Raw genomic sequence first — 14759 nt, forward strand, 5'->3', positions numbered from 1 at the left:
CGAGGCCCGCGCAGCCCGCGACGACGAGCTCCTCGAGGGCCCGGAGCCCCCGCAGCTCGAGGAGCGCGCCGCGGAGCCCGCGGCAGTCCGCGACGTCCAGGACCCGGAGCGCCGCGAGCCGCGGCATTCCCAGCGGCCGGAGGCTCCCCGCGAGCTCGCAGCCGCCGAGCCGCAGCTCCGGGACCCCCGACACGTCGAGGGCGTCCGCCGGGTCGTCGTCGAGGAAGCGGAAGGGCCCGCTGCCCCGGAGCCGCGCGGCGCCGCCGCGGCGCCCGAGCCGCGAGAGCCACGCGAGGACCGCGCCGTCGACGCGGCCGCTCAGCGCGGCCGCGTAGCGGAGCCCGAGCCGCCGGAGATTCGTCAGCGCGACGAGCGGCGCGAGGGGGCCCGCGAGCTTGGGGCACTGGGACAGGTCCAGCGCCTCGAGGCGCGTCAGCGCGGCGAAGGGCTCGAGCGTGCCGCCGACGTCCGTGCCGCTGCAGTCGAGGGCCGTGAGCCGCCGGAGGCTCCGCGCCGCGCGGCCGTGGAGCGCGCCCTCGAGGCGGCTCTCGCGGAGCACGAGGGTCGCGCACTCCGGCAGCGCGTCCGCGAACGCCCGCGCGTCGTCCCACGTCGCGACGCGGCGCCGCGCGGCGCGGCAGCCGACGAGCGCCGCGCGCGGGTGCGTCCGCCGGAACGCGCGGACGGCGTCGACGTCGAGCTCCGGCGCCCGGCACGTCTCGCCGAAGAACCTGGCCAGGCTCAGGTCGCAGGCGAGCGGCTTCGACCGCACGGTTTTCAGCGCCTTCCGGGAGCACCGCTCGAGGCGGAAGAACGCGCGGCCGCCGACCGCGTCGACGAGCCGCTGCGCGCAGGCGCCGACGGCCAGCGCCGACTCGAAGGCCGCGCCCGCCGGCGCCGGCGTCTCGCGCGCCTCGAGGCGGCCCGGCGCCAGGACGCCGGGCTCGGCGACGAAGTCCGCACCCGCACCCGCCGCCTCCCGCGCGAGCGGCCGGCCCGTCAGGTTCGCGCTGCCGTCGACGTAGCGCATCTTCACGCGGCCGTCGACGCCGCGGACCGTCTTCTGCCGCGCCTGCGGCATGGGCTGCTATCGGTGGCGTTTGCTCTCCATCGTGTACGGTTTTGCTGGCTTCCTTGAATTCATTCTTTTGGCAATTCGGTGGTGGGCAGCGCCCCCGCGCACGGGAGAGTCTAGACGAGCTCCGAGCTCGGGCGCCTACGCTTACTCACTCCGGCATGGCGTAGTCGAGGTCGCGCTTCCAGAGCGCGATGCCGCCGCCGCCGCCGCGCGCCGTCGCGATGTCCGCGTCCGCGGAGATCCAGTTGAAGAAGGGCTTCTTCGACTCCTCGACCATCTTCACGTTGTTCTCCGAGCCGAGGCCCGTGGACGCGCCGATCTTCGCCGCGCCGCCCTTGGGCAGGTCGATGCGGCCGAAGTTGAAGAGCGCGATCTGGTCGAAGTCGAACTCGACGCGCCGCCGGTCCATGAGCCACTCGAAGTCGCCGAAGAAGCGGATCAGCGGGAAGTCGCCGACGAGGATAGAGTTCGAGATGCGGCCCCGCGCGACGTCAAAGGTCTGCACGGCCTTGAGCGGGAAGTAGTTGATCTTGCCGACCTTCTTCTGCGTGTCGATGGTGCCCGTCGTGAAGACGAGGCGCCAGCAGCCGTCGAGCTGCTCGACGGTCCGCGCCGACACGTCCGGCGACGCCTTCGCCGCGGCCCGCATGCCCTTCTCCAGCGCCAGCAGCGCGGCCACGACGTCGTCGGAGTCCTCGCCCTTCGTCGCCGCCGCGGACCGGCAGACGGCCAGCGCGGCGTCGATGTCGGCGTCGACGGCCGTCGCGCGCCGCGGCGTCGGCGCGCGCGCGCGCGCGGGTGTCTGGAAGGCGCCCGCGGCGGCGACGAGCGTCGCGATGCGCAGCAAGCGTGCCGCCATGCTGGAAGATCGGGTTTGTACACCTCTGAAGATCGCAGGAGGCGCTCTATACTCGAGCTCTCGAGCTCTGCGGCAAGCGGCACCATCTCGGCACTGTGGTGGAGTTGACGCTCTCAAGGGCTGCCCACGAGCTGCCTCTCGCGCGCACGCCACACGCCGCTCGACGCCCTCAGCCGCGGCCGCGCGCCCGCGCTGCCCGCGGCCTCCGCCCCATGTCCTGGGGCGGCAACAAGACCGTGTCCTTCGCGCACAGCCAGCTCGCGCAGCTCGCCTGGGCCATCAACAGCGTCGACCGGTCGCGGCCGCTGCGCGAGATCGAGGAGCACCTCTGCCAGATCGCGCGCCAGATCGACAACATCAGCACGCGGCGCGACCGCGAGCTGCGGGCGAAGCGCAAGGCGCTCATCAAGAAGATCGAGAAGCTCGTGGGCGAGATCGACGAGTCGAGCAGCTCGTCGAGCGAGTCGTCGCGGAGCTCGAGCTCGTCGAGCAGCTCGTCGAGCGACGGCGACGACCGGCGCCGCCGGCGCGCCAAGAAGAAGCGCGACGCGAAGAAGCGCTCGTCGCGGGGCCGCAAGAAGAAGCGCAAGCGCGGCGACGACGACGGCGGCGACGAGAAGAAGCGCGCGAAGGGCGGCGGCGACGGCGCGGGCGACGACCGCCGGGAGGCCCGCGACGACAAGAAGCCCGAGAAGCGCGAGAGGCGCTAACAACATAGATACGAAAGCCGGGGATCGCGCGCGCGCCGTCACGCGGCCGCGGCGGCGGAGTCCTCGGCGTGGCGCGCGGCGAGCTCGTTGAAGAGGTCGGCCGTGGACTCGCCGCTTTCGGCGTCGCCCGGCTCGCTCGACGGCAGCGGCGACTCCGCGCGGTCGTCGAGCTTCCGCTTCTTCGACCGCTTCACCGACGGCGGCGGCCGGTCGCGGAGCGCCTGGAGCTCGGCGTTCGCCGGGCCCACGGGCTGCCAGCGCACCACGGTGAAGGCCTGGGGGCCCGGCCCGCCGAAGACCTTGTCCCGCTTCTCCCACCGCCGCGCCTTCAGGTGCCGCGACGCGCGGACGTAGTCCACGCCGTCGCCGGGCCGCGAGTCGCCCGTGTAGAGGCTCTGGAGCCGGGCCGAGACGCGGCCCCGGTTCGGGTTCGGCGACGCGAAGTTATTCGACGAGCTCGCGTTGCGCTGCCGCTTCCGCGGCGGCATCGCTCAGGTTTCGGTGTTTCTCTTTGCGACGCGCCGCCGGGAGAGCGGCGACGATGTTTTTTGGCGGTGGGTTCCGTGCGACTGTGCTGCGTGCGTGTGGAGGGCTCTTCGAGGTCGCGGGGCGCGTGGCGCGGGGCGCGCGTACGGGGGCTTGCGCCGGCCTGTGGCAAAAGCCAATGTTGCCGACCTCACCGGCAGAATCGGAGAGCGTGAGGACAGAGCAAGCCAATCACAGCTCCGTCACCGGTGCAAAAGAATTGTCGACAGGCGGCGCTCGTGCCCGACATTAGGAATCAGAACCGATCTCGCAACGCTCGCACACCGCGCCCGACGCAGCGTTCCACTCATGCGCCTGCTCCTCCTCTGCGTCGCCGCCGCGACGGCCTTCACGCCGCCGAAGCGCTGCACCTCCGCGCCGCGCCTCGCGCCGCTCGCCGCGAGCGACCCCAAGCTGGGCGTCGGCACGCCGCTCTTCGACAAGAAGGTGAGCAAGTCGAACTTCGTCCCTCCTGGGTCCGAGCCCGACGACATTCCCGAGGAGTGCACGTTCGCCGTCGACGCCGACGGGAACATCGACGAGGCGATGCTCGAGGCCTGCAGGGAAAAGGCCGCCGACGGCTTCGTCCAGAAGTCGCACGGCGTCCTCGACGAGAACAGCTACTAGGCGCCGCGCGCCGCGGCGGCGGGGCGCCGCCGGCCGGCCGCGGCGCGACGCGCGCGCGAAGCGCGGGTCTCATCATTGTTAGTACGAGCTCTCCTCCATCCAGTCGAGCGCCCCGGTCCGCTCGTCGACGAAGGGCGCGTAGGCGCTCACGGTCATGGCGAGCCAGAGGCCGTACTTCTCGACGAACGCGGGCGACGCGCCGCACTCCTCCGCGGCCATCATGTGGGACCCGACCCACGAGTCGCGCTGGTCCGCCGTGAACCTCCGGTTCGCCTTGCGGTGGCCCGCGGGCAGGGCCCGCTGCTGCGACGCCGGCCGCATGGGGCACTGCTTCGCCTTGTTGTGCGTGCCCATGACCGCGAACGCGCCGGAGAAGCCGCGGCCCAGCGACGCGAAGTAGCGCGTGCCGTGGCACTCGTCCAATAAAGTTGCCGCGATGCGCTTGCCGTGGTCCTGGGAGGGGACGGCGCGTCATTTCGCGCGCGTCGACGAGCGTCGTTTTCGCGTCATTTCGCGCGCGTCCCGTCGTCGACGAGCGTCGTTTTCGCGCGCGTTCGCGCGCGTCGGTTTCGCGTCGCGATCGGGCTCGTCGTCGCCTGGGACGCCGCGCCGCGCCATGGCGCTGGCCGCCGTGTCCGGGTCGCGCGTGTCGAAGAGCACGCGCATGCGCGGGTTCGCGAAGAGGTTGCAGTAGTGGAGCCCGCAGAGCGTAAAGTACCTGGGGACGGTTTCGCGGGAGCGTTCTTTTTTTCTCGACGACGCGGTCGTGTCGCACCCGTCGGGCCCGCCGAGCTCGCGGTCGAGCTCCGCGGCCGTCGGGAAGCCCGCGGGGATCTGGCCCGTGCCTGCGGCGCGCGGCGTCGGGGACCGAGCGGGCGCCGCGGGGCGCGACGCCGCCGCAAGACTGCCGCTGTCGCGCGGGGCGGGCTTGCGCCGCTCGTTGGCCCAGCGCCCGCGCGCCAGGGCGTCGTCGCCCTCGGGCGTGGTCGCCTCGTCCTCGGGCTGGGGCTTGTTTACAAAGGCCGGCGGGAAGGTCGTCGACGCCTTTTCGGCGCAGGCCTTCATCCTCGCGAGGCGCTCGCCCGTAAGGAGGCGCTCGTTGTAGCCCGGCGAAGCGGTGGCGTCGTGCACGCACGAGCGGCGCATCATGGCTGCTGCCCCGGGGGTGGCAGAAGTGGAATGCTTGGGCGGTCGAAGGAGAAGCCCCGGCTAGCTCGTCAAGATGCCTTTTGCACTGGCAGAAGATGCCTTTTGCACTGGCATTGAGGATTTGACATCTCCGCGAAGCAAGCTCTGCCCTCCTTGGCATCTCCACCGATCTTCGCTGCCATGCGCGCCATTTTCAGCCGGAGCGGCAGCTTCGGCAGTCTGCGAGCCGCCCCACCGCGCCAGGCAACCCCCGCGGGAAAAAAATCCCCGGACGACGAGCTAGACGACGGCCATTTCTTCGACGAGCTCCTCCTCGAGCACTCGGACACCTTCGAGACGCAGCGCTCGGCGCGGAAGCGCTTCGCGGGCTACATGCACGCCCGCCGGACACGCGCATACCGCTTCAAGGCCTGGCTCGCGCTGCAGCGCGATGCCGCTCGAGATCGGGTGGCGCGGCGGGCGTCGCGCTCCTACGCCGACCCGCTCTCGACGGCGCGCCACTCGCCCAAGCATCTCCGCCAGCTCCTCGGCGCGCCGACGCCCTCGCGGCGGGACCCGACGAAGTCCGCGATGGCCTCGATCCTCATCAATCTCTGCATCGCGTCGACCAAGGTCGGCGAGCGGCGGTCGCCGCCGTTCGCCTCGCGCGCCATCAACATGGACTTCGCCGAGCACGCGCTCGACGCGCCGTTCGCCGCGGCGCCGGGGCGGCCCGTCTCGCCCCCCAACGCGCCCGGCCCGTTCACGAAGCGGAACCCGCCCAGCCCGCCCGCGAACACGCGGTCGCTCTGAGAAGGCCGCGGCGTTTGAGCGCCGCCGCCGCTGTTTGTTGTACACCTCCCGTTCGTTGTGACCATAACCTGATTGATCATACATATCTCTCTATCTATCTAGCGCCGAGGATGCCGCTGCGTTCCAAACTTCAATATTGGCGCGCCGCGCCGAGGACGCCGGCGCGCGGCAGCATCTTCGCGAAATCAAAACATCGAGTGTCGCGCCCGAGGATGGGACGCTGGTATTTTGGAAAACGTGTTGGTGTCTGTCGCCCTTACGACACGGCCCTCCATGCTCTCCTCGAAGCAGAGGCAGACAAGATGAACGTGAGCGTCGACGACCTCGTGCGGAAGAGCGACCCCTACGAGCTCGGCGGGCCGCTCCAGCGCGCGGGCATGGCGTGGAACGGCGTGTGCGGTCATACGGTCCTCCAACGCTACCGGACTCACTTCGCTCCGCCCGCGTCGGGCCGCAACGACAATCATTTTCGGAGCGACCCGCAGGACGACGAGGCCGTGACGCGCGGCGAGCACGATGGCGCTATCCGCCGCGCCGCAGCGACCGCCATCCTCGCCCTCGGGGCGACCCGCGGCATCAACGCGTGCTACGTCAACCATTACCTCGACGCCGTGCAGGTCACAATCCCAAAGGTCAGCCAGCGGCTCAAGGCGATGGGCGCGCGCACCGCCGTCATGCGCGGCTGGGCCGAGGATCTCCGCGCGGAGCACGCGGCGGTCGAGGCGAGCCTCGCCGGTTCGTGCTTCTACGAGCTCGACAAGAACGGCGAGCGCGAGAGCGACGACGAGTGGGTCCTCCTCCGCGTGGGCGTGCACGCCGACTACACCGAGACGGTCGCGTTCTGCGCGCTCGCCGACGTGGCCGAGCCCGACGAGGAGGACGAGGAGCTCTTCCTGCTCGAGGACGTCGTCGGCTACATCGAGGGCCGCGGGTCGGCTCCGCCGGAGGAGCCCGAGGCCTACGAGGCGCCCGCGCCGCCGCCGCCGCCGGTGTCGCCGCTCAAGCGCACGCGCGCCGAGCGCGACGCGGCGGAGCTGCTCGAGACCCAGCGCTCCTGGCTGCGATCGGGCGCGCGGACGCAATCCAAGGCCGCTCGACGGGACCGCGCGGCCTGGGAGGCCGAGGCCAAGGACGACGTCGAGGACGACGACGAGTACTTCATCTGGGAGCCGCCGCGCCTCGAGTTCGGCGAGGATTCCCGCCCGACGAAGAAGCTCCGTCGCTACGCGCTCCTCGACGAGTCCGACGTCAAACTCCTCGCCTCGGAGCCCTTCGAGTGCATGACGGCCCCGTTACTGGCCAAGGGCGTGCCGCGGTCGAGCGGCCTCGACATCCTCCGCATCGGCCGCGTGTCCTACGAGTTCGTCGGCGACCCGACGGGCGACCTCCTGAGGACCGCCATCTCGATCGTCCGCGACCACATGGACGCCAAGGCGATCAACGCGCGCGGCGAGGGCCTCGACGTCGTCTCCTTAGCCGACGGCGTCAACATGTCGCGGAAACGCGCCCAGGCCAAGTGCCTGTGGCTCCACGGCCACAACGACGGCACGTTCTCGGAGGGCTCGAGGAGCGTGGTCGGCTGGGTCGAGCACCTCGCCGCGCAGGAGCGCGGCAAGCGGAAGAAGGCGTTGACCTTTTTCGCCGCGCTGCTCAAGCGCGGCCTCGAGACGCGCACGCTCGAGGGCGAATTGGCCTGCTACGGCGAAGGCGACCAGGGCAACGAACACGTCGACGCGGAGGTCAAGGAGCGCTTCCTCTACAACGACCACACCTACCGCGGCGGCCAGCCCGCGGGCACGATGATCGCGGGGCCCATCGTCTTCCGCCTCGCGCTGTCGGTCCAGGGCAGCCGGAGCATGTCGATCTTCGGCAACCGCGGCGCGATCGCGACGATCCAGCGGAGCGCGGCCGAGCGCACCGGCGCGCTGTTCCTCGGCGGCGCGCACACGTGGCAGCGCGGCGAGTTCCGCCACCGGAACGATTACGGCGAGGCGAAGGGCACGACGCTCATCCTGACGTTCCGCAAGGACGTCTCCGGCAAGTTCGCGCACATGTCGGAGGCCGAGCGGCTCCTCGCCCACTACGGCCTCGCGCTCTCCAACGCGTAAGCGACCCGTCGCGACGACGACGACGTTGACGAGCGCCACGCGGCGTCGCCGCGCGGCCAGCAGGGCCTCTCGCCCTTCAAGCGATTCGCGGACGCGCAGTCCGCGGCTCGTATCACCCCACGACCCCACGCTCCCACGACCTCACGACCACGACCCGACGCTCCCACGACCTCACGACCACGACCCGGCGCTCCCACGACCTCACGACCACGACCCGACGCTCCCACGACCTCACGACCACGACCCGACGCTCCCACGAATCACGACCACGACCCCACGGCCTCACGGCCTCACGACTTCACGACCACGTCCCGGTCAAAATTGACCTACTTTCTGCACCAAGGCTTTAAATAGTAACATCACAGACACACACACTATCCTTCATTTCTATGGCATCCTGATGATACGACGCGCCCACCGGTGGCTCTAGATATGCCGGCGCGGCTATAGCCCCGCCCCAGTCCGCCAGGAAGTCCCTCGCGAGCCCGTGGCCGGGCCGCTACGCGCTCGGGATCCGCTGGGAACCGCTGGGTGCCCCCCATCCCGTCCGCCGTACGACGAGAGAGCTTGCGTTAACGGGGGGAGGTGGGACGACGGCGGTGGCCTAGTTGTCGGCCGGCGGCACGGTGTCCGCGTCGTCGTCCGGCGGCGGCGCGGCGTCGTCGTCGTCGTCGGACGACTCGTGGACCGCGAGGATCGCGTTCTCGTCGACGTTGGCGTTGATGTCGTCGGAGAGGATGTACTTGATGCGCTGGCAGCACTTGCGGAGGAGGGGCGAGAGCGCGATGAACTCGCCGCGGAGCTGGAGGCAGTTGTGCATCTTCATGAGGATGTTGCCGACGTGCCAGATGCGCTGCTTGAGCTTGTGGCGGTCGAGCGAGGAGAGCTTGTCCGTCGGCGGCATGCGGCGGTCCTTGGCGATCTCGAAGATGTGGGCGTCGAGGGGCTCGCCCGGCGCCACGGCCAGCTTGAGCGCGTCGCGCTCGTCGTCGCGGAGCGACGTGAGGCCGTCGAGGCGCGCCTGCGACTCCTCGAGGATCTTCTCCCACTTGGCCCACTTCTTCGTGCGCTCCGGGTCCTTCTTCATCCACGTGCCCTCGTCCAGGGGCACGGCGCCCTTCTTGCAGCGCACGCGGTCGACGATGTGCAGGAACACGGAGAAGAACTCGATCTGCACGGCCTCGGAGCCCGCGTCCTCCGACGCGCGCTTGAAGTTGAAGCGGTTCTTGACGAACTCGGCCATGAGCAACGGCATGGCGTAGGCCAACGCCACGGACTCCGGCAGGTAGTCGCGGAGCTCCCAGACCATGCAGAGCTTGGGCCGCACGTCGTCGTGCATCGAGTCGCCGCCGCCGTCGTCCTCGCCGCCGTCCGCCTTGTGGATCCAGAGGCCCAGCACCTTGAGCGCCTCCAGCGCCGCGTCGACGCGCGTCGCCGCGTCGAGCGCCGTGCGCTTCGTGCCGTCGTTGAACTCGGACAGCGACGCGGCGCTCAACCGCAGCAGGCACTTGCGGTCGACGTTCGCGCATAACGCGACGGGCGAGCACTCCGCGGACAGCGCGAGGGGCAGCGCCATGGTCGGGAAGTGGGGCGGCTTGCCCAGGATCGCCGGCACCGTGCCGACCATGAGCTTGCGGATGCGCGGCCAGGACATGCCCAGGTACACCAGATTGCCCTGCGTGTCGAGGCCGCGGCGGCCCGCGCGGCCCGCCATCTGCTGCGCGAGCAGCGGCGTCAGCAGGGACCCCTCGTCGCCGCAGAACATGACCGTGCGGAAGGGCATGTTCACGCCGTAGGCCAGCGAGACGTCGCTGAACACGATGGCGAGCTTGCCCTGCTGCGCGAGCCGCTGGACGACCCGGCGGTAGACCGCGAACGCCGCGTCGTCGATGTAGATGGCGAAGCCGCGGCGCAGGGCGCGCACGAGGATGTGGTTCGCCGGCAGGGCCTCGCGGCCCTGCGTGTCGCGCTTCAGCTCATCCAGAATGTCGTCGATCTCCTTCGCGGAGAGCCGCGTCGTCGGCGGCGCGAGCACGAATTCCGGGTGCGGCGCGGACACGTCGACAAAGGTCTCGCCGCCGTCGTCGAAGCCCTCCTTGGCCTCCTCCTCGGCCTCCTTGGCGTTGCGCGCCGCGTTCTTCGCGCGGGCCTCGTTCTCCTTGGCCTTCTCCTCCGCCTTCTTCTTGAGCTCGTCGCCGTACTCGGGGTACCGCGCGTCCTGCGCCTCCTCGAGTTCGATGAGCAGGCTCTTGAAGAGCGCGAGGCAGCGGAAGCTGTCAAGATGAAACGCCAAAGCCGGAAATAGCAGCTTGGCGCGCATCTGCGTCGCGACGTTGAGCATGGAGAAGGACCGGCCGTTCTCGCCCACAGCGGCCGACTCGAGCTTCTTCAGGTGGCCGGGCACGAAGCCGTCGAGCACGCCGCCGAGCTTGGGCGCGTTCTTCGCCGCCTCGTCGTAGAGGCGCTGCTTCAACGCGAGCTCGTAGGCCTTGGCGTGGTCCAGCGTGATGCGCGCGCGCGCGGACGCCGCGGCCTTGCCCGCGTCGCCCGCGAGCTCCGGCGGCGGCGCGCCGCCGCGCTTGACGAAGGCGGCGCGCGCCGCCAACCGTTCCTGCTCCTCGCCGGCGGCGAGGCGCTCGAAGAAGGCCTTGGGCTCGAGGTCCTCGACGGCGGCGCCGTACTCGGCGACGAGCTTGCCGTAGAGCTGCTTCGAGTCGGCCGGCGTCATGGCGAAGGCGATCTTCTCGTCGCCCAGGAGCTGGTCCGTCGTCAGCGCCGCGCAGGGGTGGAGCCGGTCGAGCTTCGCGTCCGGGTCCAGCACGAGGTTCTGCACGTTGATGAAGCGGCCGCTGTGCTCGACGAGCTCGACGCGGTCCGAGGACTCGACGCCGTCGACGAGCGCGCAGTCGTCGCGGACGCCCTGCCACCAGCCCTGGAGCTGGGCCGCGTTGCCGATGGTCGCCGACAGCGCCAGCGTCGGGCAGGTCACGGAGCGCACGAGGCGCTGGAGCGCCGCGCCCTCGTCGCCGTCGAGCGCGTGGACCTCGTCGAAGACCGCGTAGTCGAAGTCGAAGCCGCCGTCGAGCTGGGCGTAGTCCCAGCGCTTCGACGTCGCCTCGTCGCCGACCTGGCCGCGGATCTTCACGAGGCTCGACTCGAGGGCCAACGGCGTGCCGACGACGATGCGCGACTTGTCCTCGGACGGCCGGTACGCCAATTGGTTCGTCGCGAGGGCCACCTGGGACGCGCCCGCCAACAACTTCTCGAACATGGCCGCGACCTGCCACACCAACGGCTCCGTGGGCACGACGAAGAGCACGCGGTCGTTGGCGACGCACGTGTACGTCGAGATGACCGTCTTGCCCGACGACGTCGGCGCGCAGACGACCGCGGACTTGCCCGCGTCGATGTGGCGCAGCACCTTCTTCTGCCACGCATCTAAGCGCCAGCTCTTGAGGAAGGGCGACAGCGGCGGCAGGCGGTTGTACATCTCCTCGAGCTGGAACGACGCGAGCGCGCCGGCGAGCTCCTTCCGGACCTTCTTCGCCGCGCGCAGCTCCTTGCGGAACTCGTGGACGAGGGCCGCGCCGGGCGACTTGGGCGCCTCCTTCTTCTTCTTGTCCTCGCCCTTCTTGTCCTTGGCCTTCTTGTCGTCCTTCTTCTTCTTCTTGTCCTTCTCGTCGTCGTCGCCGTCGTCGGCCTCGGCGAGCGCCGCGTGGTAGAGCGGGTTCGCCTCGACGGCCCAGAGCACGTCGAGCGCCGCGGGCCGCGAGTCGTTGCCGAGCTCCGCGTCGAGGACCATGAGGAGCTGGCGGAGCTTGCCCAGCGCCGTCGCGCACTTGGTCGCCATGATCGTCGCGCCGAGCTGGTCCTTCTTCCGGCACGCCTTGGACGCGTTCTCGAGCTTCTCGAGGTCGGCCTTGACGTCCTTGTCCTCGGAGTCGCGCTTGTTCTTCTCGATCATCTCCTCCTTCTTGCTGAGCTTTTTTGGTTTCGCGTCCTTCTTCTTCTTCTTGTCCTCGCCGGCCGACTTGGCGGCCGCGGCCGCGTCGGCCTTGGCCTCGGCGACGCGCTCCTTCTCCTTGTCCCACATGATGCGGGGGTCGAAGGCCGTGTCCGGCGCGAGGTTGCGGAGCACGACGGGCATGCGCGACTTCGTCTCCTTGTAGCTCTCGCGCCGGTTCTTCCGGACCCAGATCGTCTCCTGCGGGTAGGACTGCCAGTAGACGTCGATGGTGCGGCTCGGCACGGCGGCGTTCTCCGCCGTCGGCTCCTCCTCCTTCTTCTCCTCCGGCGGCGGCGGCGGCGCGGCCGACGAGATGCTCCCGGAGAAGCCGCCGCCCGCGACCTGGCGGCCCTTGTAGCCGAGGCCGCCGCCGGGCGCCGCGCGGACGTCGCGCTGCGCCGGCCCGCTGGGCGGCGCCACGGGCGGCGCGCGCCGCGGGTCCATGGCCATGGCGCCGCCGCGCGCGGGCGCGGGCGCCGCGCCGCCGCCGTAGCGCGGGTCCATGCTCTTGGCGCCGCCCGGCGCCGCCGCGCCGCCGCCGTAGCGCGGGTCCATGGACCGCGCGCCGCCGGGCGCCGGCGCGCCGCCGTCGCGGCCGCCGCGCATGGCCGCGCGGATGTCCTCGGCGCCGCCGCCGCCGCGCTGCGGCGCGCCGCCGCCGTAGCGCGGGTCCATCGACCGCGCGCCGCCGCCGCCGAAGCCGCCGCCGCCGCCGCGGTCGCCGAAGCCGCCGCCGCGGTCGCCGCCGAAGCCGCCGCCGCCGCCGCCGCCGCCGCCGCCGCCGCCGCCGCGGCGCCAGGACGTGTCCTGGTCGGACCGGCTCGGCCCCTGGGACGACTCCTTCATGTCACGGGTGATCCCCGTCTCCTGGCCGAACTCATCCATGCTGGTGGCGCCCGCCCGACCGGAAACGAGGGCGCGACCTTGTCGAAGCCTGTGAGAGCGACGACCGGGAAGCGCCTCGTGACCGGACGAGACGAGCGAAGCTGTGTGTGCGGAAGGCGACGACAACACAGAGGCTGGCGCGACTTTGTAATCGCTGGATAAAGCAGGGCGCGATGCAAGACGGCGTCAACAAAACCTGAACATTTCGTTGAACGAGTGTTACCGCGGGCGATGTGGTCCGGGCGGGTGGATGTCGAGGTGGTTCACGGGCGGCAGCGACGGCGGCCAGTCGTCCCAGCCGAGGGGCTGCGCCACCCGCGGCCCGCGGCACGGCGGGAAGCCCGGCCGCGCCGGGCAGTCGACGTGGATGGGCTCGACGTAGTCCGACTGGTAGTTGCGGTGGGAGCAGGCCGCCTTGACGTCGATCTTGTGGTCGCGGGGGTCGCCGTGCGCGCGGAGGTACTCCTGGACGCCCTCCTTCGGGTTGAAGTAGCCGCCGTTGTGCATCTCCGCGTTGCCGAAGCAGCACATGCCGCGGCGCATCTGCGCCTCCTTGTCGCGCCAGAAGCCCTGGCCCGCCGCGGCGAAGTTCCAGCGCCAGATCGTCGTGTTGAACAGCGCCTCCTCGACGACGTCGAGGTCGTAGAGCTCGCAGTGGGGGCGGTCGAGCTGCCAGGACCGCTTCCGCGTCTTCAGGCCGTGGAGCTGCGCGACGACGCTCCGCGCGGCCTGGCCGCCGCAGCACTGGCGGAGCACGTCCCAGTGGGCCATGTACTCGCGCACCATGAGGAACTGCTCGTCGCTCACGTCCGGGAAGACCGCGCGGAAGTTCCGCCGGATCGACGCGAGGCCCAGTTCCACGAACTCGTCGTAGGCCTGGACGCCGCCGAGCGCGCCGCGCTCCGGGAACGGCAGCGCCGCGAGCTCGGCGGCCACGTCCTCCTGGCGCGACGACACGAAGTAGAGGGCCTCGGGCACGGGCGCGCCGTCGGGCGGCGCGCCGAGGTCGAAGACCTGGTGCGCCTTCCCGACGCGGACCTCGCCGGGATGCTCCGCGGCGAGCGCCGCGAAGCGCGGCCCGCTGATGCCCTTGGGCTCGAAGCCGCACGAGACCTTCTTCCGGTAGCCGCCGGGGCTGCCCAGGCCGTGGCTGAGGTGCGCGAGGACGCAGACGACCATGAAGTCGAAGGTCGACGCCGTCCGAGGCTGCCCGTACTGCATCAAGAGCTCGTACTCGCTCGCGTTGACCGTCTCCGGTCGCGCGAGGAGCACCATGGATGCGCGCGCGTGCAAAGCGGTGCTACTACTGAGGTGCTACGAGCGAGCGGTGCGAGCTAGCTGCGGCGGTAATACTCGCAGCCCATAATCGCGGCGCCCGTCGCAGCTTCATCAACCGGCACCTCATGTGAAGCCAAAGGTTACCCTAACAGCAGAGCAGCATGGCGACGATGCCGCCGAGGACGACGGCCTTCCAGAGCGCGAGCCACCGGTCCGTGGCGTCGCGCTCGCCGCGGCTCCGCCACAGGATGCGGTGGAACTGGAGGCCGAAGAGCGACGGGAACGCGTCCTCCTCCGCGCGCGCGGCGGTGGAGAAGGGCAGCGGCGGCGCGTCGCGCGCCGTCGGGCTGCCCGTGCCGCGCCGCGGCGAGCCGCGGCCCGGCGAGTCGTAGCCGCCGGGCCGCCGCGCGGGCGACGGCGTCCGGCTCCGCGGCCGCGGGACGGGCGACGCGGGCCGCCCGCGGAGCTTCTCGAGCTCGCCGTCGCGCTCGTCGGACGCGTAGAGCGGCGTCACCTCGTTGCGGTCCACGCGCGCGCTGCACACGGGGCACCGGTTGTGGCCCGCGTCGAGCCAGCGGTAGAGGCACTGCCAGCAGTACAGGTGGCCGCAGGCCGTGACCACCGGTTCGATGGCGTGCGCCTCGAGGCAGACGGCGCAGCTGTAGCGGTTCGTCGACGCCGCGCCGCGCGGGCTCGCCTGGCGCGCGTCCATCGGTGCGCGCCGGGCGCGGCGCCGACGTTC

The 14759-nt window shown here is 71.1% G+C and overlaps 3 protein-coding genes across 3 annotated transcripts; 1 reads left to right on the top strand and 2 right to left on the bottom strand.

Moving 5' to 3' along the window:
* Positions 1-1226: 1226 nt before the first annotated feature.
* AURANDRAFT_65948 (hypothetical protein) lies at positions 1227-4948 on the bottom strand (the record flags this gene model as incomplete). Its single annotated transcript, XM_009041060.1, has 6 exons — positions 1227-1938; positions 2690-3120; positions 3950-4252; positions 4403-4517; positions 4575-4644; positions 4705-4948. 6 exons carry the CDS (start codon positions 4946-4948, stop codon positions 1227-1229), a joined length of 1875 nt encoding a protein of 624 aa, XP_009039308.1.
* Positions 4949-6042: 1094 nt separating this feature from the next.
* AURANDRAFT_72076 (expressed protein) lies at positions 6043-8215 on the top strand (the record flags this gene model as incomplete). The annotated part of the gene is made up of 1 exon (XM_009040996.1): positions 6043-8215. A coding segment is annotated over one exon (1835 nt), but the record flags the coding sequence as incomplete, so codon positions are not given.
* Positions 8216-8402: 187 nt separating this feature from the next.
* Positions 8403-14729, bottom strand: AURANDRAFT_72077 (hypothetical protein; the record flags this gene model as incomplete). The annotated part of the gene is made up of 4 exons (XM_009041059.1): positions 8403-11086; positions 11138-12682; positions 13007-14053; positions 14187-14729. 4 exons carry the CDS (start codon positions 14727-14729, stop codon positions 8453-8455), a joined length of 5769 nt encoding a protein of 1922 aa, XP_009039307.1.
* Between the last annotated feature and the right edge of the window lie 30 nt (positions 14730-14759).

Source organism: Aureococcus anophagefferens (assembly GCF_000186865.1).
Source record: "Aureococcus anophagefferens unplaced genomic scaffold AURANscaffold_18, whole genome shotgun sequence".
In the NCBI taxonomy this organism is placed as follows: Eukaryota; class Pelagophyceae; order Pelagomonadales; family Pelagomonadaceae; genus Aureococcus; species Aureococcus anophagefferens.